Source organism: Hetaerina americana, unplaced genomic scaffold, assembly GCF_022747635.1.
Source record: "Hetaerina americana unplaced genomic scaffold, ioHetAmer1.1.p SCAF_5, whole genome shotgun sequence".
NCBI classification, from domain to species: Eukaryota; Metazoa; Arthropoda; class Insecta; order Odonata; family Calopterygidae; genus Hetaerina; species Hetaerina americana.
In genome coordinates, this window is record NW_027287095.1 from 14,676,441 (window position 1) to 14,702,707 (window position 26,267).

The window sequence follows — 26,267 nt, forward strand, 5'->3', positions numbered from 1 at the left end:
GTGATTGGAGGGATTCGCTCGTGGGTTGGTTTTCTAATTAGTATTTTTAACAGAAATCACAAGAGGATTTTAGTTTAGTTTAACTTTCGGAACCTAATTATATTTTCTGCCGTTCAAATAATGTATCATCGAGTCTTTTGTTGATATCAGTATATTTTGGAATTCTGGTACTAGAGCGCGCTCAGCTATTGCTGCTATTTATATTTCGCTGATATTCATACTTGTATTGCGCTCTTACACTCCACCGTAATGTCATCCGCTATTAGCAGCAGCGAAACGAATACTAGCAAACGAGATGCCGAATCGAAGAAGACAATCTCAACTCCTCAAGACAAAATTAATACCGTTTATGAGATTGATAAATGCATTACGTGGATGAAGCGCAAAAAAGTTGAGAAGGTAAGTACGTTCGTCTTATGTGTACTTGATCACAATAATGGCGTCACCTTTAAAGCAAACGATATTATTTTCCATTACCTCTATTTCGTTAATTTCAGGTTGCTCTTCAATTTCCCGATGAAATGCTAGGCGACTCAGCAAATATTGCCCGCATGATCGAGAGTATAATTGGCAAGAAAGTGTACATCTTGGGGGACTCTACATATGGCAGGTAAGATATACAATGTAAAAGACCTGTTGAAGTATTAGTCAGTGTCAATATATTTCCCCTAAAGGTGTTAAGATGACCAATTATAGGTCCGTGATCAACTATTGCGGCTGACAACTTTCGAAACGATATTTTTTCATCCATAGTTTTGTTTCATTATTAATTTTGCCTGCATTCAGTGACCACATTATCAGTGGTATTGTTATATGTTAATATTTTTTGGCCATCAATAAACCTAATTTTGTTAACACACCAAATAGGTAAATATTATCTCTAAAATAAGGCAATTAATCATCAAATGTGGTGGACGCCTTTAGAAGATTTCCCTGTTCCCTTTCGATCGCAGTGGTTCGGGTTGACAGCTGTTGAACGTTGAAATATGTGCTCGAGTATTGTCATCACTCCCAAAATGATAATATGCATACCAACTTCAACTTTGAACTCTCGAAAAAATCTCATTCCCTCGCTATTGTGAAGCCATGTATACTTAAGTACATTTATTAAAAAAATTCAAAATTAGGTTACTTGGGCTCTCGATAAGCAATTTTAAAGCAGTGATTTGACCTAGTTGTAGTAAATCCTACAAGTAGTAGAATATGTAAGCTCGTGGTATCAGTAAAAACCGTAGAACGAAATAATCGGTTTTGGAGGTTATGTTGCGTCCAAATACCCCAGTGCAAGGGTCCAACCAGATGATTTACCTAGTTGAAAGAAATAAAAAATATTGGAAGTCGGCTGATGGTTAATTGAGTTTAGCAGTGCTATTTCCATTTAAAATAGGATATGGAGGGAATGCAGTTAAAATAGGATAGGATTTTAAGGTGTTGCACTTAAAAATTTTAAAAGAAATATCTCCATAAATCCCATCTAGTTAAATTCCTGCGCTTCCACCCGCTAACAGTTTCTTGTATCCCCCAAATGACTTTACCATGGTTATTAGAAATATGATTTTACTGAAGTATAATGATCATTTTTTCCCCCATAATCATGTCAAATGATCGGAAAATAATGTGATATTTTCCTTGAGCAGCTCATACGTAAAGACTTTGGTTGAAGTCAGTCTCTTTGGTGTATGCTTAGATCATAACTAAACAGTCAGCTATGGGATTGTAGTCTTTTATGAGCTCATTGCTAGGTCATTGTAAGGAATGTGGGATAAAGATGATGCTAAATTCGTGAGAAGATTCTCATAAATCTGGCTAGGTTATTTAAGTAAGGGTTCTAGGGGTTCCGTAAAGGTAGATCCTGTAAAACTCAACTCGCACTCTTTGTTCATGATATAATGCATTCTGGTGAAAGTACTATTCCAGTTGATGTGGTATTCCTAGATTTTAAAAAAGCTTTTAATAAAGTCCCTCATTGCAAGTTACTCGTGAAGTTGGAAACTTATGGAATACACGAGAATAGTATATGCTGGATTAGACAATTTTTAAAAAATCGCGTCCAAACAGTCGTCCTGGACGGTGTATCATCCGATGCTGTCAAGGTCACATCGGGTGTACCACAGGGAAGTGTCATAAGCCCCCTGTTGTTTCTTATTTACATGAATGACCTCAGCACCGTGGTTAATAGCAGGCTCCATCTTTTTGCTGACAATGCGGTGATTTATGGGAACATTGAAGTCGCAAAGACAGAGTTACGTTAGCAAATGACCTAAATGCAATTCAGACTTGGTGCGATATATGGCAATTGGAATTAAATTTGAAAAAATGCGTAGTAATACATTTTTGGGGAAAGGGTAGCACTCCCCCATTTAGTTACCAAGTGAAACAAACAGAAATCGCAAGGGTAGATTCCTTTAAATACTTGGGTGTAACAATTAATCACGATCTGTCTTGGGGAAAGCACATACAAGAAATATGCAGTCGTTCTAATTAAAAATTGGGATTTGTAAAAAGAGTGCTGGGGAAATGTGACGAAAAAGTCAAGGAATGTCATGTTTTCAAAACATGACATGTCAAAAAGTCATGTTTTCTTGCCCTAGTCAGGCCCTGCCTAGAGTATGCTGCCAGTATATGGGATCCTCGAGAGATAAATTTGATTTCAGAATGGGGTCAAGTTCAGCGGATGAGGGCTGGATTTGTCAAAAATTGTGTTGACCAATGCAGTAGGGTAAATACTTTGCTAGAAAATTTAGGCTGGGATTCCCTTACACAGCGGCGTTTACAGTATAGATTAAACTTAAAAACATTTAAAGATGGGTCCTTTTCCAATGACATCAAGAACATAATACAAACCACAACGTATTACGGGCGGAGGGATCACGAATATAAGATTAGAGAGATAGGCTGCAAGACTGACGGGTTTAAATGGTCATTTTTTCCAAGAACAATGAGAGACCAGAATGCATTTAATTGAAATCCCCCACTAGTCAGCTCGACATAATAAGTATTAACCTACAAGGTAGCGACTGCGCATGATTATACTAGAAAATTTATAATTGTTTTTTGCAGGTTCCCCCCACCTTACCCCATCCATTTGAAAAACCCTAACCCCCTCATCCCTTACCCTTACCTCCTGGTGCTGCACCCCCAGCCACACACCTTTTTGGTGGCTCGCAGGGTATTGATGTAGATGTAGATGAAGTATTAATGGAGGATAGCTTAACATTATAACAGAAACAGTTCATACTAGTAATATTTTGAAAGATAACGGCCACACTAGTTGGCACATATGTGGAATATGTTAGTAATATCAGATGAAGTATTCACAAAGAGGTTAGGCCAAGGCTGATGGCTTCAGTTCTCAGTTAAGTCTTCTACAAATAAAATATTTAGAGGAATAGTCGGAGGATGTTAAATGGGTCGGCATGATGATGTAGGAGGCATGGATGGATGATATGTTGGGTAAGTGGGGCAGATGAAAGGAATGGAGTTTAAAGTATAGAGAGCAGAAGGTAGTAACTAAAGAAATGTATGGGTCTCGTAGTCATCCATATGTGTTTCTTTCCCTTTTCCCTAAACACATGCATTTATCTATAAATAAATATATATTTTTATTTGTGTATATGATAATGATAATTTTATTGGTTCCTAAAAGACTCGTTTGAAACATTTTTGAGACACATCACATTGATTGCAAATAATGCAAATTCCACGTATAACAAATGGGATTTTACTGTGGAGAGCTCTGCGTCCATTGTTCCTGTCTCCTTATGATTTCTCCGAACACTCCCCTCTTACAGTTCATCATTTGTTTTCCTTTCGGTTTGCTTCACCTTCTCCACACCCACATTTCAAAAGTCTACGTACAATCAATGCCTATCATCTTACTTTAATCGCTATTTTTCCACTCTGTACAAAGCAAACCCAATATATTAAAGAAATATATTGTTATTAAAAATAAATAAAGATTGTGAAATATTTTTTGATGTCGCATGTTTAGTGTGCAGGGTGTGTTCCGGAAGAAGTACAATTCTTCTTCTAAAGTAACTATTGAACAGATTTGCTCAAACACTTAAAATTCTTCAAAGTACTGTCCTTGGGCATCTGCTCATTTTTTCCAGCGACACTGCCATGATTGTTATGTGCCCTGGAAGGCATCTTTGGGGACCTCTCACAAGGTCTTGGATACGAGCTTGGCGCACATTTTCCTCATCGCTGAATTTTCAGTAACAATGCAAAATACAACAATAGATGACAAATTCAGTTCATTGGCGACTGTCTTGATACTCAATTGATGGTCACAGTCCAGCAATTGTCGAGCACAAGCCGTATTGTTGTCGGTTTCGCTGGTTGACGGTTGCCCAGAACTTTGTTTGTCGTGAAACTCTTTCTGGCCCTCCTTAAAAGGTGTTTTACTGCCTCAAAACTTGTGAAAAGGGCGAAGCAGAGTCCTTATAAGCCTCTCGAATCTTTTTGGTGGTCTGCTTAAGAAATGTTTTGAGTTTAGAGCAAAACTTAATCTCATAACATTGCTCGATTATCAATTCCTTTTTTTTCGTGGCATGGTGGCGTGCAGAGGTTTACAATAACTGATACCCTGCTGCTTCCATAGCTTGGAGAGCACTGAGACCGGTTTTGCAGCAAGGCTTTAATGTCCCCCCCACCAACTCCAAGTGGTTCGATCACACTCCGACCAATAGGAGGGGCACAGAAAATTCAATTGCATTACTTTCGGAACGCACCCTGTATAATCAACCCTACCACACAACATAGTTGAAGAGGGAAGTTACCATATAGATATAGAAGCTGTGGGTGCCCAGGGGCTTCATATGAAACCGAACCCAGGCCTTCTGGTCAGTAAATCAGAGGTCTCTCCATTGGACTGCTGTGCTTTAGAATTTAGAAATTATTTCAAAAGTAATTATTGCCCATGAGTCTTAGAAATGCTGAAAATTAAGTCCAGCCATGGACAAGGATTCTCAAAAACATGAAATGGTGTGCACCAGCATTAAAAATTTGAGCTGAATGACTTTATAATTAAAATAAATTATTAGAATCAAACTCAAATATAAGGACAGAATCTTGATGGTCTTTAAACCTCAAAAGTGGAAGAAAAATATTTTATCGTAGGAGCATTTTAACACCAATGTTATAGTTTCAAAAATAAATTTTGGGAAAACTTAAAGCCATTCAGGCAATCCTTCCTCCTTTCCCATCCTTCCCTAATAGCACAAATGACTTTACCTGTAGGTCACCTCCCATACAACTGCTACAGTTTCCCTTGCTTACCCATGACCTTCACATCACATGTTTCCTACTATTTTGGGCTGGTAAACAAGGATGGGTTCAATTTCTAAGTCACCGCTTGCATTTGCACAGTGTGAGATGACCTTTCATAGGCGTGTGGCCATGCAATGCAGTCTCTTCTACTGTTACTTATAGAAGTATAAGGTCCCTCCAGTATCTTATTCAGATGATACCCGTGTAGTCACAGTTTAAAACCTTTTTCGGCTGGTGAGCCTCAGAATCTACAATTTCTTGTAGTCACTGATAGGTTCTCTGTTGCCTTTGACTTCAAACTTGCTGCTTCTCCATGCCTCACAATTTTGTGAATGCCAGTTCTTCTGGTAAACTTCTCGAGCCACACACGGCTTCCCTTAAATACTTCCTCTGCCGTTAATGAACCTGACATCTTCTAACAAGTTTGGCAAAAATCACTATCCTCTTCTCACAAAGGATATTCTCATTTATAGTGTCGCATTGCAATTGTTTTTCCTTTATCTATATGAAAAGTAACTTTTCAACTTTGTTAAGAATACGTGCCTGTAGATATTCTTGTTACTCTCTTTGAAGAATCTATCTCCTTAATTTTGTCCTTATTCTTGTGGAAAATGCAAGATGTTGATGTCAACTGATTGTTGATGTGCATACTAGACCAGCCACACTCACACCTTGTTGTTGGTTTTTAATGATTTGACTTTTCATTTCTAAGGTTATTTTTATTCTTTGCCCAAAAAATCACAAATAATATGTCTGGACATAAGTTTGGAAAAATGTGTCTTCGCTAGCAATACTAAGATGTGAGCAGAACACGTGCTAAAGATAAACTGATATAAAAGGTGTGCAATCATTCTGGGAAAAATGCCTTTACTCATCTCTTGTTAAAAACATTACTCGATATGCAAGGTTCTCATTAAGTGAGGCTCCACTGTAATTAATGAAAACTTGTACTGGATGATTGGCAATTAAAATTCCTCACAGAGGTAGCAATGGTTACTTTCCTTTGAAGGGTAATTAGTGCAAATCATTCTTTCCTTTGCATGTAATTTCTGATTATTCTCCAAATACAGGAATTCATTTTCCTTTTACCGAATTTTCAACGACTATAAATGTAAAATAGCATAATAATAATGCCAGTAAGGCTCAGAAGATGGAAATAAGACTCCCTCATCATTGGCATGGAAGACAATACATGTACCCTCCTCATTCTTTCGAGTTAGGCACCCAGTTGCATTGAGCTGTGTGGGAAGAATTTGATGAGAAAAGTCTATAGTTAAGCGACTCATCATAGTGAAGAATTGAATTTGTGATTGTGTAGTAAAATGTCTGTCCCAAAAAGTGTGAATATGAATGTTTTGAAAGAGCTCCTTATTTTACTTTGCTTGCTGTTTTGGATTTGCTTGTGAATTGCAGTCTCCTGTAGAGTTGTCAAATGTTGAAATTGTTATTTATAATATTGTTGCATATCTGTGCCTAACGTTTCATCTATAAAATTTATAATAGTGTCCAGGCCCTCCCAAACTGATATTTTTTAGCCGACTCTTCAGAATCCAAAGATGATTTCCCACTGCCAACACACTATCAGATATTCCTTATTCTGCAAATGTTTTTGAACCCAGATCACCTTCGTCGACATACCAAGTCCTCAGCATCTAATAGTTAATGGCATTTCCAATTAAACCTCCAAAATTCCCTGATGGTTCAAATCTCATGGTGTGGAAATCAATCTCCTCTGCAATAATCACTCCTTCGCCCATCATCAGAAAGAATGGAGTTGTATTTAGGGGCAAAGGAAAGCATCCTAAATCTTACTAATCCTGCTCTGCAATTTGTCAATGGAAGAAGTGGGACATCTTCCAAAATAAAAACTGCTTTTACATTATCCTTGCATTTCTCTTTAAAGATTTTCCCTCAACAATACCCCTTTAATATATGGTATCATTATTTTATCCTTTTTCTTTTTCAAATAGGAAATAACTTATTATTTTATTAATTTAAACTCACAAACCAAACTAGCTACATGTACCCCAGCCTCCAACTTGCAGGAGCACGAGAACCTTCGTCTTGTCTCTATGTGGGTAATCTGAATAGTTTCTGACCTAACAAATGAACAAGATATTTTTTCTTCAAATTTATTTGTATATTTCAACACAGTCTTCTTTTAAGTTGATATGCTTTTTTCAGCGATGCACTGAACTTTTTTACCCTGCTAAATACACTTCACCTCTTGATGACATCTTTCTCTACAAAATACGAGTTTATTTTTGCATTGACCTCCTCATCCAAGAAAATCTCTGTCCTCCAAGCAAAACTTTAAGGTTACGAAACAGGGAAAATTCTAATGGTCAGAAATGGAGAGAGGAATACGAAGAGTGTTCAACCAATTCAAAGTGCAATTCATGAATTTTAGCCATGGAGACTGCCAAAGAGCAGTGCATTGTCCTCATGGAAAAACATTTTCTTTTCTTCTTCTTTTAATGTCGTAGTATTTTTTGCATTTTTTGCCTTCAGGTTGTGAAGTATTGATGTAGGACAAGTTTAGCGCTGATCTTTCGCATTGCCAAATTTTCAGTGATAATGTTGTGCACTGTCATCTTATCAATGCCAATATGATATGTGATCATGTGCTTACTTAACCAATGGTCTGAATTCAGCACTTCACGCACACGTCAGGAAACAATTGTTGTTGATCGAGTTGTTGCACACTGTTGTCGGTTCTTGACTTCGACGGCCATACAGAGTGGGGTTCATCCTCCAAACTATCTCAGTCATCTTTGAAGAGCTTCTGCCTCTTAAATACTGCACATGAACCAAGTCACTCTACAGGGGTTCACTAAAAACATGATCTAGCCTGAATGAATGCTCGCAGGTGATTGGCGCTTGGCAAATGTCAGTCCCCCATCACTAAGCCTGCGCCTAAAGTCATTTCAGGAAAAATTGTTCCCAATACTTTCAATCCATACCATCCATGCTATACTCATAGTATATACATATACCATATTTCCATGACCGTGTGTTAATAAATTGTGAAATGCTGTTTTTACCATTTCCTGCAATATAGAAAAATTCCCCATAAATAAGCCTGAGACACAAGTGTCTTAATCACTGTGCTTCTTGCAAACATTCTTCCCATTGTGCGATGCTTCCAAGCCTAAGGCTCACTTCCCATCAGAACACCCCCCTTAGCAAATGCTATAGTGACACCGTTTTAGCATCCCTCCCACCCTTTGGCACCCAGCACTCAAACTAAAGACACTAGAGCCAGGGTGCATCTTAGACTCCTTGATTACCATGGAATTAATACGTATCAGACATTAATCTCCCCACCCTGCTGAATTATTCATTCCCCCTCCTCTCGTAGACCTTTCCATCTCAATCCCATTCCACCCTCCCCTCCTGTCCACCATCCTCTTTTTCATCCTTTTCCTCAATTCCCTTTGTTTGCAGAAGAAGTTGGTCGTGCCAATGAAAATTTTGGACTGTGTTTGTGTGTTCTTTTTCATTGTGTTTAAGCATACGTTCCTCGCGACCCCATGTGCGAGCAAAGAGAATGCGAAAAGGAGGCTTGATGAAAGCTTTTTGAATTTTTCAGCTGCTGTGTGGATGAGGTCGCCGCTGCGCATGCTGGTTGTGATGCGGTCATTCACTTTGGCCGCTCCTGCCTCAGCCCTACGGAGAAATTGCCTGTGCTTCATGTCTTCACTCCGCTGCTCAGTGATTTTGGCGTGAGTTTCATGAATTTGCTCGACCGTGAAGATTGTGGTGGTCTTCTGGAGGCATTTGAAGCGGTTTTTGATAATCCATCTATCACGCTGCTCTTGGCCTATGATATATCTGTGGCATCATTGATGAGTAAGTATCCTAGTCATTCATTTACTAATTCTACTGTAATCTTAGATTTTGTCCTGCATAATTATTTTTATTAAAGATAGAGCAGAAGTTTAACAGGGAGTCAATAACTACACTTATTTGCATTGCAATAAACATTTATATTAGTTATATTGATAATTACATGACCTGTATCAGAAGCAGCATGTTTCCAGCTGTGTATAAATAGAGGCTTTTTTGAATTAGTCTCTGTTTTTAACCTAAAGATGTAGGTGAGGCTAGAGTTTATCTTGTGCCAAGTCCTATATGGCCTGTGGAATTTGCACTTAAGCCTGTGTGGCCTGCAGAGTCCCTGGAAGAAGTGGTGCATGAAAATACTACACAGCCTGGGTGAAGCTTAGTGTCCCAAGGAGACACTCAAGATAGGAACCTTTGTCCTCCAGTCACCGTAAAACCCTCATGGATCACTCTGCTGCCATGCTCTTGCAATGTTTACATTATCTCAAAAGTATTAATTTCATTATATATTTTCAACATCATAGGCAAGCTAAGCCTTTGTTTGGTTTGACGGGGATTTCTGACCTGAATTACAGCTTAGGTAATATATTATACCCTTAGCATGGCATACACTCACCTAATTGCTATGAGAAAAGAATGAAATGATGCTATTTAATTGAGAGCACTTAAATCTTCAAAAGGCAGTGGACACTATGTATCCTCTTCCAGTAAGGTTTTCCGCTCTATGCTAGGAATCCCCGCTGGTACGGGGCTAATTGCACATGGATAAATCAGTGTGTATTCAGTAATATGCATTAATATATGACATAGATTACAGCCCATTAATTTTCTTCTTTGAGGTCCCTTAAAGTAATGAAAACCATTTTGTTCTCGTAAAGGGATTTTAAAAAGAAACATTTTAATGGTCACAGGACAGAAGAGCTTGCAGTAAATTGTAGGATATATTAGTCAATAGACCAGGATTATAGGTGGGAGATTTTAAGATTAATCATTTCAATGGATAGAATCCCTGAAGGATTGGCCATTTTCTCATAAAGTCAACTCACGATAGGGCATGGTTTCACGCACATCACTGGAAAAGTATGAATGCAGTACAGAAATGACACATATGAACGTAGTCTTAATGGTAGAAAGTAATGTTGTAATGCAGAAGTTGCACAAAATGGCCAACACTACACCAAATAGTGTCTGCTGATTTTGCCAAATAACATACCATATTTCCCAGCCCATAAGAAGTACTTAGTGAAAAATTTGGATTGGATGCCGAGTTTGGATTTTTCATGGGAACGTTGCATGTATAATAGACGTGCATAGTGAAAGAATTCTTAATTTTCTCTCAATAAGATATAAAAACTAAAATTTTGCCTTTGAAAAGTTAGCAGCTTTGTATACAAAGAGTGCATTTTTTAAATTTGTTGATTACTATGCGCTACAAAAGGAGTTGCATGATGGTGCTGACATTGAAAAATTTTCTTTTTGAAGATGGAATGGAAGGGAACAACAGGCAGAGTCTCAGGGTGGAACCTGTGACAATGAGCAGTGAGGATGCATGAAAGTGCTCCTACTCCTATCCTGCTCCATACTGCCCCTAATCATAAAGCTAATCCTGAGCAGCCAGATCATCCGGTTATGTTTTTGAGTTAATGATTCAATGCGGAAAAATGCTCTGCAAGAAGAAACTTAACATTATTCATTTGTTAAAAAAAAAGTATCAGTAAGATATCAGAAGTAGAAATAGGGTAAACTTCTGTAAGAACCTGATGATTTCATGTATTAATTGATCCCCTGGGGTTTATTACTATAGAATTATTTGAATGTTTTGAAGGGGTATTGGCCATGAGAAAACATTGCAAAGCATTTGTAAAGATTCAAATAGTGACTATTCATGAATAAGTGATGTGTTAGTTTGGTTACACAATACTATGTCCCAATTTGGATTCAACACTTATGGACAGTGAGTTGTCAGTATGCGGTTCTCCTACCACTGTGATGGCAGTAGCAATATGTAACAACAGTGTTGCCACCTTTTGCTCAGACTGTGTGTTATGGCGGGTGTTCAGTTTTCATTTGACTGCCCCTCATATACTATCTCTGATTTCAAACCCCCATCCAAAAAAGATATTCCATGTATTTCTTCAGTAATGATTTCTGTGCATTTCTTGAAGAAATGAAAAAAATTTCTCAGGATTAATTATGTAAAATTCCCTGTACTGGTGACGAATACAAATATTTCTTATCTTATTTAAAAACTTATATTCAATGCCTGTTTCTCTTTAAAACTGTGTTTCTCTCAACCCAAATATAGCAATAAAATTCGTTCACAGTATCTGTCAGGACATGTAATCATGAACTTGGGAATGTATGTAATTTAAAGTAAACTTGTATAGTTTAAACCTGCCCTTTGAAATATTCTTGAGATCTATTGGGTCGATTAGGAGACATTACGTGGAAATTCTGAAAATAACATTATAGTTACCTAATATCTCATTTGGTCAATAAAAATAGAGTTATGGGATATGGTGAATAAGGAAAACTGGTAGAGCTTAACCAAGCCAAAAAAAAACAAAACTGTTAGGAATGAAAGTTGAAATTTAATGAGTAATCGTAACTCATTAAATAATTATATTAATGAGTATTTCATAAACTTTCCATTTGAATATCGCAAGCTATACCTTTGCATTATAGTAAAATGTGTTCTCTAAATTCCAAAACAATAAGGAGCTGCATAATGCTTTATCCTTTCACCAAGAAAGAGATTTTGAATGGGGTCCACCCCTTAAAAAGTAAAATTCTTGTGGGATAGATGGTATTCCGGTCAAGGTAATAAAAAGGTGTATTCACGCTATAATTTAACTTATAAAATGTTTGATTAATTACTAAATCTAAACTTTTGAAATGTTGTTTTTCCAGTTCATTGCCAAAATGAAACTAATATCCAAGCTAGGAGACAAAAACTGTTTAAGTTCTAGACCAAGTTCTGTAGTGACGTATTTCTAAAAAGTATTTGAAATATGAATGAGAAATAGATTAACCTTCTTTTCAGGTTGGAACATTATTTTAAATAAAGCCTGGTTTGGCTTAATGGAAGGAAAAAATACCCATTCTGTATTGGCAGGGTTTATAGGGAGGTTTCTTGCACTTACTGCTTTCCAAATTTTTGTGCATTCTTCTACATTTTCGTGATTCTTTGTCTTTTGTGGTGATCTCATTAGGATATAATATGAACCTTGAAAAAGAAAACGTATGAGTACTTCACAGGGGGCTGTAGATCTTATGTACGAAAAGAGTGGCTGTATTAATAATTGGTGTTCAATGACTAAATTATTTTTTTTAATATATTTTGAGAGCTAACATTTTATATAAGGCACTGCTATCCAGAATGTTTATGTAATTGGCAAACACTGAAGCCAGATTCATAGTAAAAATCACTGAATTGTCACCGGGGCACTGCTCAAACTGCTTTGTTTGGAGAGTACTTTAGTGGGAAAGATTTGCTCTGTTTATAATAAAAAGAGGACCCTCAGGCTTATTTAATAGTGTATTTGAGCCAAGATAACAGTGATTTTTATCCCCTGATTTGGATGAAACTTACAATTTTTGCAACTTAGTGTCATTGTTTGAACATAAATAGATAAAATGTAATTTGCATCACCTGTGATGTAAATTTGTGGCTCAATAATTTGAAGAATTGCTTTTCTGCACATCATTGAGATTGAATTTTATAACGAGTGCTTTAATTTAAACTTTATAAAATTTTACTCTCTCTAAATTGATATCATGCCAATATTATTTCTTGTTACAATTCAACATTTACTTAATGTTATAAAATGTAGTGTACATCATTGTCTTAGAATAGAATGAAATATTCATGAGGTACATAACCTGTTTCTAATGAAAACTGAGGATACCTCCTATTAGTACAGAAATCATATAAATATCCCAAAAAAATTGATAAAAATCTTTAAGAGCTTCCATTTATTGCTATTTCTCTGTCAGATCATTAAGATTTTGTTCAAATTCTGCAATAGATATGAGTGTAATAAGAAAAATATATCGATAGAAATGAAAAAAATTGAAGCAGATGAGGACCCAGAAATCAAACTACACTTGAGTTGTTCTGGGTCTATTATGCCTTAATTTTTAAGCTTTGCATTGTAACTTATGCATTTATTTTCTTTTCTAGGAAAAATTATTCAGATTCTGTCAACAAGATTCTCATCTCTGATTATCAGCCAGCTGTGTGTGGACACAGGGCTGGAGAAAGGACTGCAGAAGTGTGGCCCGTTTTGCCAGCTGAGTAACAAGAGGGGTCACTCTTGCACCTGCCTGGGCCGCTCTTTCTGCCTCCCGATTGCATACAAGAACGAAGATCCTCGCATCATCCCGACTTTAGTCTTTTTTGGGGAAGACAACATAACATTGGACAACCTTGCACTTACTCTAAGGGGCCATCCCTGCTTTCGATGCTTTGTCAAAGATGATGGAGGTAATGTCAGATTCACATGCAAGGCATGTTACAAATAAGTTAATGATGGGATTACATTTCTGCCCTAATGGTTTGGCCTAATATTTAATAATGGTTCTATGAAAGTTAGTCTTCATGCGCTTCCTTTAGTTGACTACGTTTACTCTTGCGCAGCATTCCTAAGCTACATTCTGCTTCCCTTAGGTGAAATGTTTCTCTTGGTGTGTGCATTTCATGTCATTTTCTCAGATGAGTTAAATTCATGAAGCTGGTATTATTAGTAGATGAAATTAAGTGTGTTTTAAGGTGTCTCTGTGTTAATGTTAAATGATGACATATTTAACTTAGGCTGATTGAAGCTCTCTAAATGTGTTAGGCTATGCAATTTGGTGATTTGCTGCTCTAGGGGCATTGTAGTTAATCTATGACAGTCATGAAACGGCAATGTGGCCTAATATGCCTACATTATATTGAGTAAGTTTCTAAATGATAATTTGATTTACAAACAACTTAGTTTTATATTTTTGTAGGTTTTATTTTTTTATTGAATTTTATGCGCTTAATTATTTTATTGCTTAGTGTTAAAAATTAGGAACTGATAAAGTGTCAGTCAATCTATGTACTTTTAACACTAGCGATATCATTATTTTTATATAAGCTCTTTTGCTATACACGTTCCTTTAGAGAGAATAGACGCACAAGACTTGAAGATTTCAGTATTTGGAATGAGATGCCAAATGAAATAAATCCTTTGTGATCGTATAGAAATATTGCATCCATCCTAGATTGTTGATGCGAGAGATGAATGAGGACTAAGGGTGAATTTTAATAACTAATGTGGATGCTCCTATTTTATTTTTGAAAAGATACTCTATGAGAGTCATTTAGAAGAAATATTTTAATGTCTTCACTGTCAACGAAAAAAGTTTTATTACAATATATTTCATTGTTGATGGAAGTCATAAAAAATGATACATGTTTGTAGTAATGTTTGTGAGATTTTTGATAAAGGTAAGAGGTTTGGTCCATTAATGAGAAGTGATGCTTAGAGATGTTAGTGGCTTTGATTTCAACCAAATGAAGATGAGTGAAGAAGTAGTGATATTTGTTGAGATATTTCGATATTACATAAAATATACCTAATGGGTATTATGCATCTGTAGGTCAGTGAAAAGAATACAATGATGGACTATTATATTTATCATTTCATCTCGGCAATCTTAAAAGATTAGTTCTGAATATGTACTTCTTGGTAATTTTTAATCAAAACCAAGTTTGAGCAGTCTTTAGTAGTGGAGTTGAACAGTTGAAAATCTCTGTGGTAAATTTGCTATGTACATAATGTGAAGCAGGACCTGGGGGAAATTATTCTCATCTCTCCTAAAGCCAATATCACAAGGAACATTTGTACATATCTTTTAAGAGTATGGATTTGGCCGGCCATTTTGTACTTAAATTTATTTTTTTAACTTTCTACTTGGAATTTATTTGTTAGCCTTTTGGCAGTTTCTGTCAATTATGTAAATTGCCTAACATATGTGATGTGATTTTTAAAACTAGTGATAGGATAGTTGTTACTGTTGTGATAATTGCCATAGGCAGTAAAAAACAAGAAAGTATTACGTAACTGAATGTAAAAAGATGATCTCATTGGTGAGAATAGGCCTCAGTAGTTTCTATAGTTGCGCTTTTGATCGGAATTTTATTTCTGAGTAGTCAGCAAGGACTGAAACTGCTGCTAGAGGTTAGGCCTAAATGTTTTCATGCCTATTTGCCGTCCTACTACTTAAAGGGCACATTAGCACCCTGCCCTTTTCCCTGAAAACAAGCTTTAAGTGTCTTTGACATGCCATTTATCCTTCCTTTAAATCTACTCTCTATGGAATGGCTATAAATGTGAATGCCCTCCATTTTCATTTTTGCTTCAGACTTATCATTGAATGCGTTTTTTGCTTCATTAGTTTGCTAAAATTTTCGAATTGATGATTTTACATCCAATTGCTTAATTATATTGTGTGCAAAGAAGGAATTTAAGTCAGTAGCTTATAATGCATCTAGATTGATGTGGTCTTTGTGACAAAAAGTACTACAGTAATGTATGTTAATACGGCAAATGATGTTTGTTGTTATACTTCCCATCAATTATAGGCTTAATATGCTATTCAAATGGTGCTTTTGCTAGAGTTAACGCAGGAAAACTCAAATGTTAATTACTAGTACAATTTTTTCAAGCTGAGGCATTTACATTTGCTCTACATATGTCAATGTTTCTTTTATGCATTTATAAAATGTTAATGAAATATTATTCTTATTACTGTGTGTTATTGGTAATTCAGAGAATCAATTTTTATTGCAGCAAATTTGGATATGTATGTATATGCCATTGAATTATATTTATTTGGAGCAGTTATTTTTAAAATTTTTGTTTTATACATTGTATTTACACATTTCATATTTTATATACAATGACCTCTACTTTTCAATAAATAAAGTGGAAATAATTGGCATTTAAAGATATTCATGGGCTTTACATGAATTTCTATTCTTATGTTTGTGATTACTTTTGTAGTCATTAAGTGTAGTACATGTTGTTGCAAGTCTTTTGCAGTAGCAATATTATATGCAATTGTGTATTATTTTAAGTGTATACAAACATAATAAACATGAAATAAAACCATCAATCTATGTTGATGATGTCATGGAGTTTCATTCCTCCTTTTTTGTCTTACATTTTGATTTTAAAATTTGAGATAAAAATTTGTATTTTTAAACTCTAGTTGTTCAAAAAATGTATAATATAGATTGCTACTGTGTCACTCCTTAAGTCTATTAATGTGACTTGCCTAAAACAAAGAATGTCTTGTGTTGACAGTTTTTAATTGAAATTTGTTTTTACTGTTTTTTTTAGCTAAGTGGTGTTACTTCTCATGTCGATTAAATACCTGTAATTGTACTTACATTATACTATGTAATCAAAGTTATATAAAAAAGTAATGATTTCAGAGCAAAGAGAAAATAAAAAATGCACATGCACTTGAAAAGTTGTGATGTAACATATATGGAATTCATTTTAAATCTTATAAAAATCATTCACAATATAAGAACTAATAGATTTTATACAGAATCAATGTTGATATAAATTTTCCAACATCTTCTTAATCTTTATCTATGTTGTCAGTGCATTGACTTCAATTATCTATAGTCATAGTTTAAACTATTCTACTGTGCACAACCATCTAAAATGTCTACCTCATTTTTAAGGATTAAAATATAGGTAAAAGTTTTAATACTTGATACTTGGAAGGATTATAGTTTTTATTGGAAGTAAAGGTATTTATTTTCCGTGGTAACTAACCATTTTTTGACAAAATTTTTGCTAAGTACTTGATGAGCATTATAAATAGATAGTGAAAGTGGAATCATCGTCACAGTCTGTCACATGTGTTATTTCACTTATTTATTTAAAGGCTGTACCATCATATTCCCATTTATTGCTATTGTACCAAGCCATTGTTCAATAGGAAGGTACGATAACTGGCTGATTTGTAGTGTAGCCACTGAACAGCATGTGTGTATGAAGCAAATGCAATGCATTTGTGAATGGGCAATGAAGAGCACAAGTTTGTGCTTGATGGCTTTGAAGGGCAAGCAAGCAATACCCTCTGACCTCGTGCTGTGCTTCAGAACGTGGCAGGTGGAGGGGTAAGGATTGACTCATTAACCTGGGGACCTCTGGGAAGGGCAAAGATGTGAGGGACGGCATTTAACTTGTTCAAAATGGTTGTTATTCTTTTTTGGATGCCTGGGGAAAATATGTACATGTGGTATACGGTATTCTATTTCCAAAATGGTTGTTCTGTTAATAGTTTACTCCTGTAATCCTTGGATGTTGTGTCAAGTAGAATCGGTCCATGGCACTGTGGTAACCTCACCAGCCAATTAACTTAAAGAAATGACCCCGAAGATGTCTTTTTTATATCCCTCAAGTTGCCCTCCCACCCAATTTGCTATATTTGAACTTTCGCAATCAAATTTCAATGCCCCGAAAAACTTTTTTTTATTTTAACATTATTGGCAGTATGAGTGATGTAATTGGTATCAATAGTGTGTGTATTTTCCTAAAGTTGCTGAAATAATATCCGATGTGAATGGATCATTTTAAGACCTGGTGCTTGATCTGACTAGGTTGTTATCTTTCACATTCTACTCGCAGGTGGGGCATCTGGTTCTTGCGGTGAAATTATTGAGTGCCCCCAACCTGTGCTGATGATTTTTATCTATCCTATTCTAGAAGGTTTAAATTTGCCTTGGTCACAAAATAGTCAAACTTTTCTCCTAGTCACTCACTCACTGTACATTTGTGAACATGCATGTGTCCTCATTGTACACCATGGCTGGCGGTATTATTCTGTCAATAGAGTGCTACTCTGGCAGCATAGCATTTTAATGTTGCATATTTGTTATTCAAGCATGTATTTGGGATGTCTTGTGGCCATGCCAGGTAAGTAGAGGGATTAAAGGAAATCAGCGTTTTCAAAGGAATACTTGGTAGTTAGCGTTTGTTGCTTCTTTTGGTTTTTTTAAGCAATATGCTAAGGATTCAATTAATGCATAAACTCAAATTGTTGCTGAATGAATTAATAGGTAGTTCATAATGCAGTGTTTCCATGGTTTGTTTTTAGACAAATTATTTAAAAATATACACAGCTGTTCTTTGTATTTTATGATGAGTTGAAGTCTTGCAACATTCATCTGAGATGAAATCTTATTTGATTAGATAATTCAATTGGTAAAGGAGAGGTGTCAAATGCCGCTAAACCAATATGAAGTTTGTCAAACATTTTCAACTACGTAAATTTGGAGGGTATTGCATATCTACTCTCTTAAAGCTATATGAGATGCTTATGAAATTATTAATTACTCCAGGCATGCTCTTGTATTGTGCGACTGTTATTTTGAGAAAATTATGCAATAAAAAGTTCCACAAAATTTATTGAACCAAAGTTTACCCCGTAGGCTGGAGAGTAACTATAGAAATGGAATTCATCATATTCATTCCTCCCAAATCAATTTAATGTAAAAGCCCCTTCCCCTGGACAATTTTTCCACCCCAAATATAGCTGGCAATCATCAACTCCTCTCATTCAATCCACTGTCTTCGCCTTACTCTTTAACAATTTTTCAATTTCCAGACCAGTTACTTTCTATTCCTTTTCCTTCGGTCATGTTCTTCTGGGATAAACTTCCATCAAAAAATTACAATCTGGAATACCTTCCTAATGCTAAGTCAATGAAGAGACAACTAGTAAAGCAAATGTAAAAAATATGCACATGCGTACATTTATGTGCTATTCTTCTTCACTCTATATTATGTAATGGCCAAAGTAATCAATGTAGATACACTTATACCTTATTCTACATACCTATCGATCTCTAGGGATGTTGTAATGCTTTTCACAGATTGAATGTACTGAAGCAAAAGTGAACACAAGCCTTTAAATATTACTTTGTCATAAAATTGGATGCCATCAATGTGCTCATTGTTTTGTCAAATTCAATTTTCCTTATAATTTGCAATAAATTTTAAAATTATCAATTTAAAAAAATAATACCTTTCCACGGGTCATGTGAGCTGATAGGGAAGAACTTATAAATTTCATTTTTTCTACAGATTTAAATTGATTTATTTTTCACATATTTTAGTATTTCTCAGGTAATATATTTAACTAGTTATGCAATCAAACCCCACCACTTACATGCTTCTCAAAGTTTTAAGCAACTTTCCACTGTAAGTTTAACAACTATGAAATTGCTCAAAGAGAAGTGAAATTGTCCTTATCATAATGAAACTTGTCTTATTCTAGAATGCTTAAAATAAAATAATGCCAGAAAAACATTATTATAACAGGCTATAAAGGATTAAGTTACTTCCAAGTGACTATTGGTATCATGACATTGGATATGCTATTTTTTAATGTAATATGATGTAATAACATTATATATATATATATATATACACATATGCTTATAAGCTGACAGGTATGAAACATGCCTGTAAACGAGAAGCATAGAGCTCAGAAGATAGTGAAACCTATGAGATAAAATTTTTCAGTGACATCTCCCCGCTAACATCAGGTGAGGGAAAGAGATTTCTTCCAATAGTTCAACTCTCATTGGACTTGCTCTAGTTTTTCTGTGCTCTTATGTGTCGCATTGGTCAAATTTTGCTTTGTAGGACATTCCATTTGCATTTATGTTCATTTAGATACCAGGTAAAAGTACAGAAACACTAATGGACAAACAAAGGGTTGGCGGGGAGGCTGGAATAATGTGGATGTATACATATAAATACTTTCATGCATAGTCATATGAGTAATTGAAAATTCGTTGTTAATAGTAGTTAATGCAATACTTTGGTCAATTATTTTTGTGTGATATCCACATTTATTTTCAGATTTCACAGTACAGCAAAGGAAATTGGATGACCAGAACAGGTTTCTACGACGGCGGCTATATTTGGTAGAGAAAGTGCGTGAAGCGAGTGTTGTGGGAGTAGTGATTGGGACGATAGGAAGGGAGGGCTATCTGGCCTCTGCCAATCGTGTCATGTCCATTATTCGTGAGCAAGGACGAAAATGTTACCTTTTAGCCGTTGGTCGCCCCACACCACCAAAGTTAGCCAACTTTTTGGAGGTTTGTGAATTCTACTGATGATTATTATGAAAGTGCTATTTTGTGTTCTTGATTAAATCAATCGAGATAATGCAATGTATTATAAAAATACTATTATTTAAAAAATGAATTCTCCAAATATTGAGAAATTGTTAGTCTAACCCTTTATATTATACTTAATGATTAAAAAGTTAACGATTCTCCCTGGTTACTATGAACTGGGTGGTGATTCTTTATTTGTAAGAAGTTAACACTGAGGGTAGTCAATGATAAATATTATGGAAGAATGGGTATTTTTTATTTCTGGAAATATTATGACTAATTTTTATTGCAACATTGTTTTGGAATTGAATTTCATCTCATTCACATTTTCTGAGAGCGACTTTATTTATTTGCATTTGTATAATTTTATTTTCTTGTGCGTTTTTCCAATATGTAATGTACAATTTTGTTGTTTTGCATTGTGGACCCTTCAGTTCTTTATGTGTCAATTTTTACTTAAATTGTAGGTAGATATATTTGTTGTCATTGCCTGTCCTGAATGTGCACGTGAGCTAGATATAAGGGGTGAATTCCACAGACCTGTTGTGACACCATATGAAGTTGAGGCTGCCTTTCGTGTTCCTTCCAATGATGTTGATGAGGAAGATAGGTGGGACAAGTGGGCTGGCTTGGATTTCATCCCTGACTTTCGAGAATTTCTACCAGGCAAGTTACACCAAATTTCTTTTATAAAATTCATCCCTATGTTTATTGTAGCTTATAAGCTAAGGATTCAGCATGGCACAAGAAATTCCAAAACCATGAAGGATTGCCATGATTATTTATTGGCCATGCTGTAAGGTGTTGTGGAGCAATAATCATTGTTTTCCAGTCCAAAGTACAGGCAGCTGTTCATTCAACCTTGCCTATTTCTTATTAATTATATCCTTTTTACTCATAGTATGCACTACATTATTTAATCTCAAGTATACAGGGTCTGTCCCAAAAATAAGTAGAATGAGACTCATCATCTTTGTCGACTCAAAAGGTGTTATCCGCAAAGAGTTTGACTGGGAGAGAAAGGCAATGAACTGTTTGCTGTAAATGGAAGTCTTCAAAAAGCTGTGGAATTGAGTGCAACACGTTAGGAAGGAAGGAAGATCTTTGCTAATTGGAGGCTGCACTATGACAATGCATCGTCTCACAGCACCTTCCTCATGACCTGGCCAAGCACAAGAAGGCAACACTACCCCAGCAGCTGCCATACAGACAATATGTGTGGCACTGCCAGACTTCTTTTTCTTCCCAAGAAGCATTGATCTGCAATGAATTTTTTTTGGCACAGACCCTGTTTATCTGTCATTCAGTTTACCAGAATCTGAATGGGTGAGACCAATGTGAAGTTTATTTGTCTGTTGACTGGAGGGTCCCAGGTTCAAATCCCAGGTAATGCCTTCGGGCTACCAAATCTAGAAGCAAGTGGCATGATATTCTGGATAAATCTGTGAAATCCCTGAGTGAATTTGCTTGTTCTCTAAAAAAATTGTACATTTCATGAAAAATAATTTAAATGTACTTGTCTTTTTGGACCTTAAGCCCTTTTTTATTGTAATTTGATGTCCCCTCAAGTTCCCTTTGAGGTGTATCTGAGGGACTGTACTAGGTAATTCCTGTCAATAGCCCAGGTTGCTGCCGACTTCTCTGACAGGCTGATTGATTAATAGAAAATGAATAGTTTCAGGTTATGAAATTTTTTACATGCCAACTTTCTGAAGAAATATTATCTTGAATCTGGCACATTTTTGCCAGATTCGAGGTAGTATTTAATTGTTTTAGCTGAGGAGATGATTGATGTACAAGGCATAAGGGCAAAAGTAAGGATTGCTTCCATTTACTTAAATATTAGCGGATCAGTGCAAAGTTGTTTGCATGTATCATGATCTATTGATTGTTTCCAAAGCTATTGAAGTTATTGTTTGGATTCAGTGCTCTTGCTGCATTGTGCATACGGATAACAATGCCCGCAAAAATCACTGATCCCTCAGTGTGAAGGACGAGCCTTGCACTGGACGGCTTTTGACAACGTGCGATGTGTACTTGAAGTGCTGAATTCACACCGTCGGTTTAGTGACCACATGATTCCACATCATATTGGCATTGATAAGATGACAGTGCACACCATTATCACTGAAACTTAAGCATTGCAAAAGATCTGTGGTAAACTCATCCCGAAGATCTTGACAAAGGACCAAGGGCAGAGTCAAGTGTCTGCTGATGAAGACCTGCATAGGCTTCACGGCGATTCCCTAATGAATGAAATAAATCTATTTTTCCAAAACTTTTCCTGATGCTTTTCATACTAATATAATATTCCTTGTTCTCTTCAGTTACATTCAACCATGATTTTGAATGCGTTCTCCATTCCCTCAAATCTTTATTCCTCTCTCATATATGTCTTTGGTGATTCAATGCTCATCCATTTTCTCAATTTGTCCAAACCTGGAAAGCACACTTTTTCATACTCACCCATAATGGGTGACAGCAGGCCACGCTTAATTCATTGCTCTGTCTCTCTCATTTTTACAACAAATACTCAAATAACCCATTTTACTGCATTTAGTTGACACTTGTACTTATCCTGATATTCACTATCATACAAGTGATGGTATGCACATTCATCAATTCCATAAGGCGAAGGGAAAAATTATATCATACTCTGAGGCTCTACTCTGAGAGAGCTTCTATGCCCCCCCCTGGTATATATGAACTAGTAGTCATAAAGCAAAATTCACTTTCTTTTAGTCTTTAACCTGTCATATATTGGCAAATCTCTCTGCCTTAGTGTCCCTGTGTAATATCTATTTTTTCAAATGGACAATTATACTTTGTCTTTTACTTTCAGGTGGTATTTGTTATTCAGAGGAGAGAGATTCTAATAGAAGCCAAAGACTGGGCCAAAATGAGACAGACATTTCTTTGCTGAGTGGAAGGATTCGTCAAGTGTGTGTGTCAGGCAATGATGATGGTGGGCAGGATGCCCAAGGGGAAGCAGTGTGTGTGGATGTGGCGCTCCGGAGTGACATGGCGATAGATGTGATGCATTTGGGAGGAGGAGGAGAGTTCCTGCTTGGTAGGTCTTGGAAAGGCCTGGAGGTGAACAAAGAAGAGAACCCTTTACCCTCTACTGTGCAGCTTGGCAGAATTGGGACTGCCTCTGGCTACATAACTGAGAAAGAAACTTTGGCCATTGAGAGGGAGCAAATCATAACACCAGAAAAATGAAGTGCTGAATGTAGCAAATGTTGTATCAAATTTATATTCATAAGTCATTAATATTAACCATTGGAAGGCCATTTTGGAATTAAAACGTAAGGGAGCCTATGCCTGCAAATGACAGTCAGTTTTCAGAGTGTATTAGAGGGAGTGAGATTATCCAAGCTATTTCAGGGGGATTGGAGTGGAGGTAGATTGAAAGAGCAAGGGAGGGCTCTTCCCCTTCACACTCTATTCTTCAATGTCAATAACACTCGGGACTTTTGCAGGGTTTGAGTTCTCTCCAGGAACAACTTTAGATGCTTGCTTTTTTAGTTCAAACAATGCAAGCAGGACTCTCAGATTTTACCAAGAGTCCTGGCTAAAAAAGTCTACAAAAAAATGGCAATGTAATAAAGTCTGCAGGTGACAAGCAGAATCAGGATAACATGCCAATGTTGTATATCAATATTTAGGAGTGAGAGGGGGTTCGGACTTAGTCCTTAAATGCATTGTGCACCGTCAGTGCATCCTCCCAGAGAACTAAGTGTTGCATGGTGAGTGTTGGCTGGCTGGAATCAAGTGAGGGTCAATGAAAGTTTTTTGTTGCCTTCTCTGTCCACGGATGCTCTTTTTGTAAGGATGTTATCATCTTCTTACATTACAGATTCTTGGTGGTCTCAAATTGCTGGATTAACAAATGGTATTATAATCTGTGTGAAATTTAGGGGATCGCCAAAAATCTAGGTGCACAATGGTACCTTCCTGCTAGAGCTCAGGAAATGTCATTTGTCCTCAAGTACTGTTGAAAAAAATGTTGTTTGATTATTTGAAGTTTACTTTTTTGTGATGTCTTGCAGGAACTTGATTGTTTTTAGCAAGATCCTGTATGAACTGTTGTTGTTTTGCTATTTCAAGTGGCTTTTGAGTCATTTGTAACTGAGATGGATCAAACTACCTCACTGATTCTTCTTGTCTTTCTTTTACTTTTTCCTTGTGGTACTCTACAAATTAGTTCATTTATTCAAAAGAGATTCTCTTTTCTTTCCTCATTACATTCAGAATTTTTTTAAAAGTGAATACCTACAGCCTTTTATCATTTCAAAGCTAACTTTACCAAATCCTTTACATCCTTTATTGGTATGATTGTATGATTAACTTTTTTCCATGTGAATGTACTTTTCTCTTCACTCTCTATGTATTATCATTTCATGGACGTTCTGTTAGATATTCATGGCCATACTTACATGTATTTATTGCTCTACCAAAGTACAGGATTTGTATAAAAATTATCAGCAACAATTTTTCCCGATGTGTGCATGAAGTGCTGAATTCAGACCGGCAGTTAAGTGTGTGCTTGATCGCAGGTCGTATTGGCATTGATAAGATAACAAAGCACACCATTGTCCCTGGAAATTTGGCAATGCGAATGATGTGCGATAAACTCATCCTGAAGGTCTTGAGGGACGACCAAGAGGAGACTCGAGTGTCTGCTTGCAAAGACCTGCAATGGCATCACGATGATTCCCCAGCCCGGTTACCGTCCCAACTTGGCACCAGCATACCATTTCCTATTCCCAAAAGAGAAATCCTTCCTCAAAGGATACACCACCAATTGACCCTAAGTGCCACCAAAGAAGCTTGCATGTATACCCTTAAGGACCTTCCGGAATCCATCTATTGGGGAGCCTTCGAGTCATGGAAAAGCTGCTGGCAAAAGTGTCAATTCTCAAAGGATGTACTGTGAAGAATTTTGTTGCATTGTTACAATAGCTGAAATAAAACTATTTTTCTGAAAATTTTCCCAATAACTTTTATACAAATTTATAGATCCTTATTCCTCAATTTCCTTCACGGTCCTTGCTAACATTTTATCTGCTCTGTCAATTGCCTTCATTAACTCACAATGTTGGTATATTACTGTAATAATGTGATTAAGTATTTTTTGTTACCCCTATCATCTTTCTCAAGTGGTTGGGTTAATTCCTTCAACATTTTTATTTTTCTTCTTTCATAATTACTGTGGCTCTTAGCTTTTTATCTCAATAATCCTGTTTCAATGATCCTAAGTTAACCCAGTTTATGTTTCATTTCCTACTTTCTTTGTACAGGACTCTCCTTATTACATTTCTTTTTCAAACAGAAATCTTAACCCTATCATTGAAACTTTCCTTTGAGTTTCCTTTTTCCTCCTGCTCTTCATTCTGCTACAGACATTCTTTGCTATTAATGCTAGGGTGCACTTCAAGCTATCTCAATCTTGTTTCTTCTCTGGTCATTTCATGTGTTAGTAACATCTCCACTATTGCTTTTTGAAACCATATCCTTATGTTAATGATAATAATCAATAACAATTATAAAATAATTAATTTGGAAATGGAGGCTAATGGTGACCATTGTGTCATGTTCCATGATGTGGAGGTTTGTAAGTTTCATTTGCTATTAATTGGCATTTGGCTAATGAATACCATAATTATCGTTTTCAATTCAGTATTTTTGTTACAATTTTTCATTATGTAAATCCATACATTTTATTTTTACATGGCCTTTATATGAAAGAGGTAATAACTTTAAAATCTTGACTAAAGGAACAATAAAGGTCATCCAGAAATATGATTGAATTTCCTCCATGCATTTTTTTATTCCTACATTACCTATAATTCTATTTCCTTAATATATAAAAATATCTACCTGGAAATATAATTACCAGCTATTTGTAATACATTGCCTCCTTATTAGCTTGGCTTATGTTCACGTTTTGAGTTTGCCATCAAACATT

At 36.0% G+C, this 26,267-nt stretch overlaps 1 protein-coding gene across 1 annotated transcript; it reads left to right on the forward strand.

Moving 5' to 3' along the window:
• On the forward strand, positions 1 to 26,081 carry Dph2 (Diphthamide biosynthesis 2). Its single transcript, XM_071591848.1, has 7 exons — positions 1 to 399; positions 498 to 610; positions 8,864 to 9,123; positions 13,301 to 13,603; positions 20,037 to 20,275; positions 20,764 to 20,962; positions 23,139 to 26,081. The coding sequence occupies exons 1-7, from the start codon at positions 250 to 252 to the stop codon at positions 23,516 to 23,518; spliced, it is 1,644 nt and encodes a 547-aa protein (XP_071447949.1). The 5' UTR covers positions 1 to 249; the 3' UTR covers positions 23,519 to 26,081.
• Positions 26,082 to 26,267: the final 186 nt, after the last annotated feature.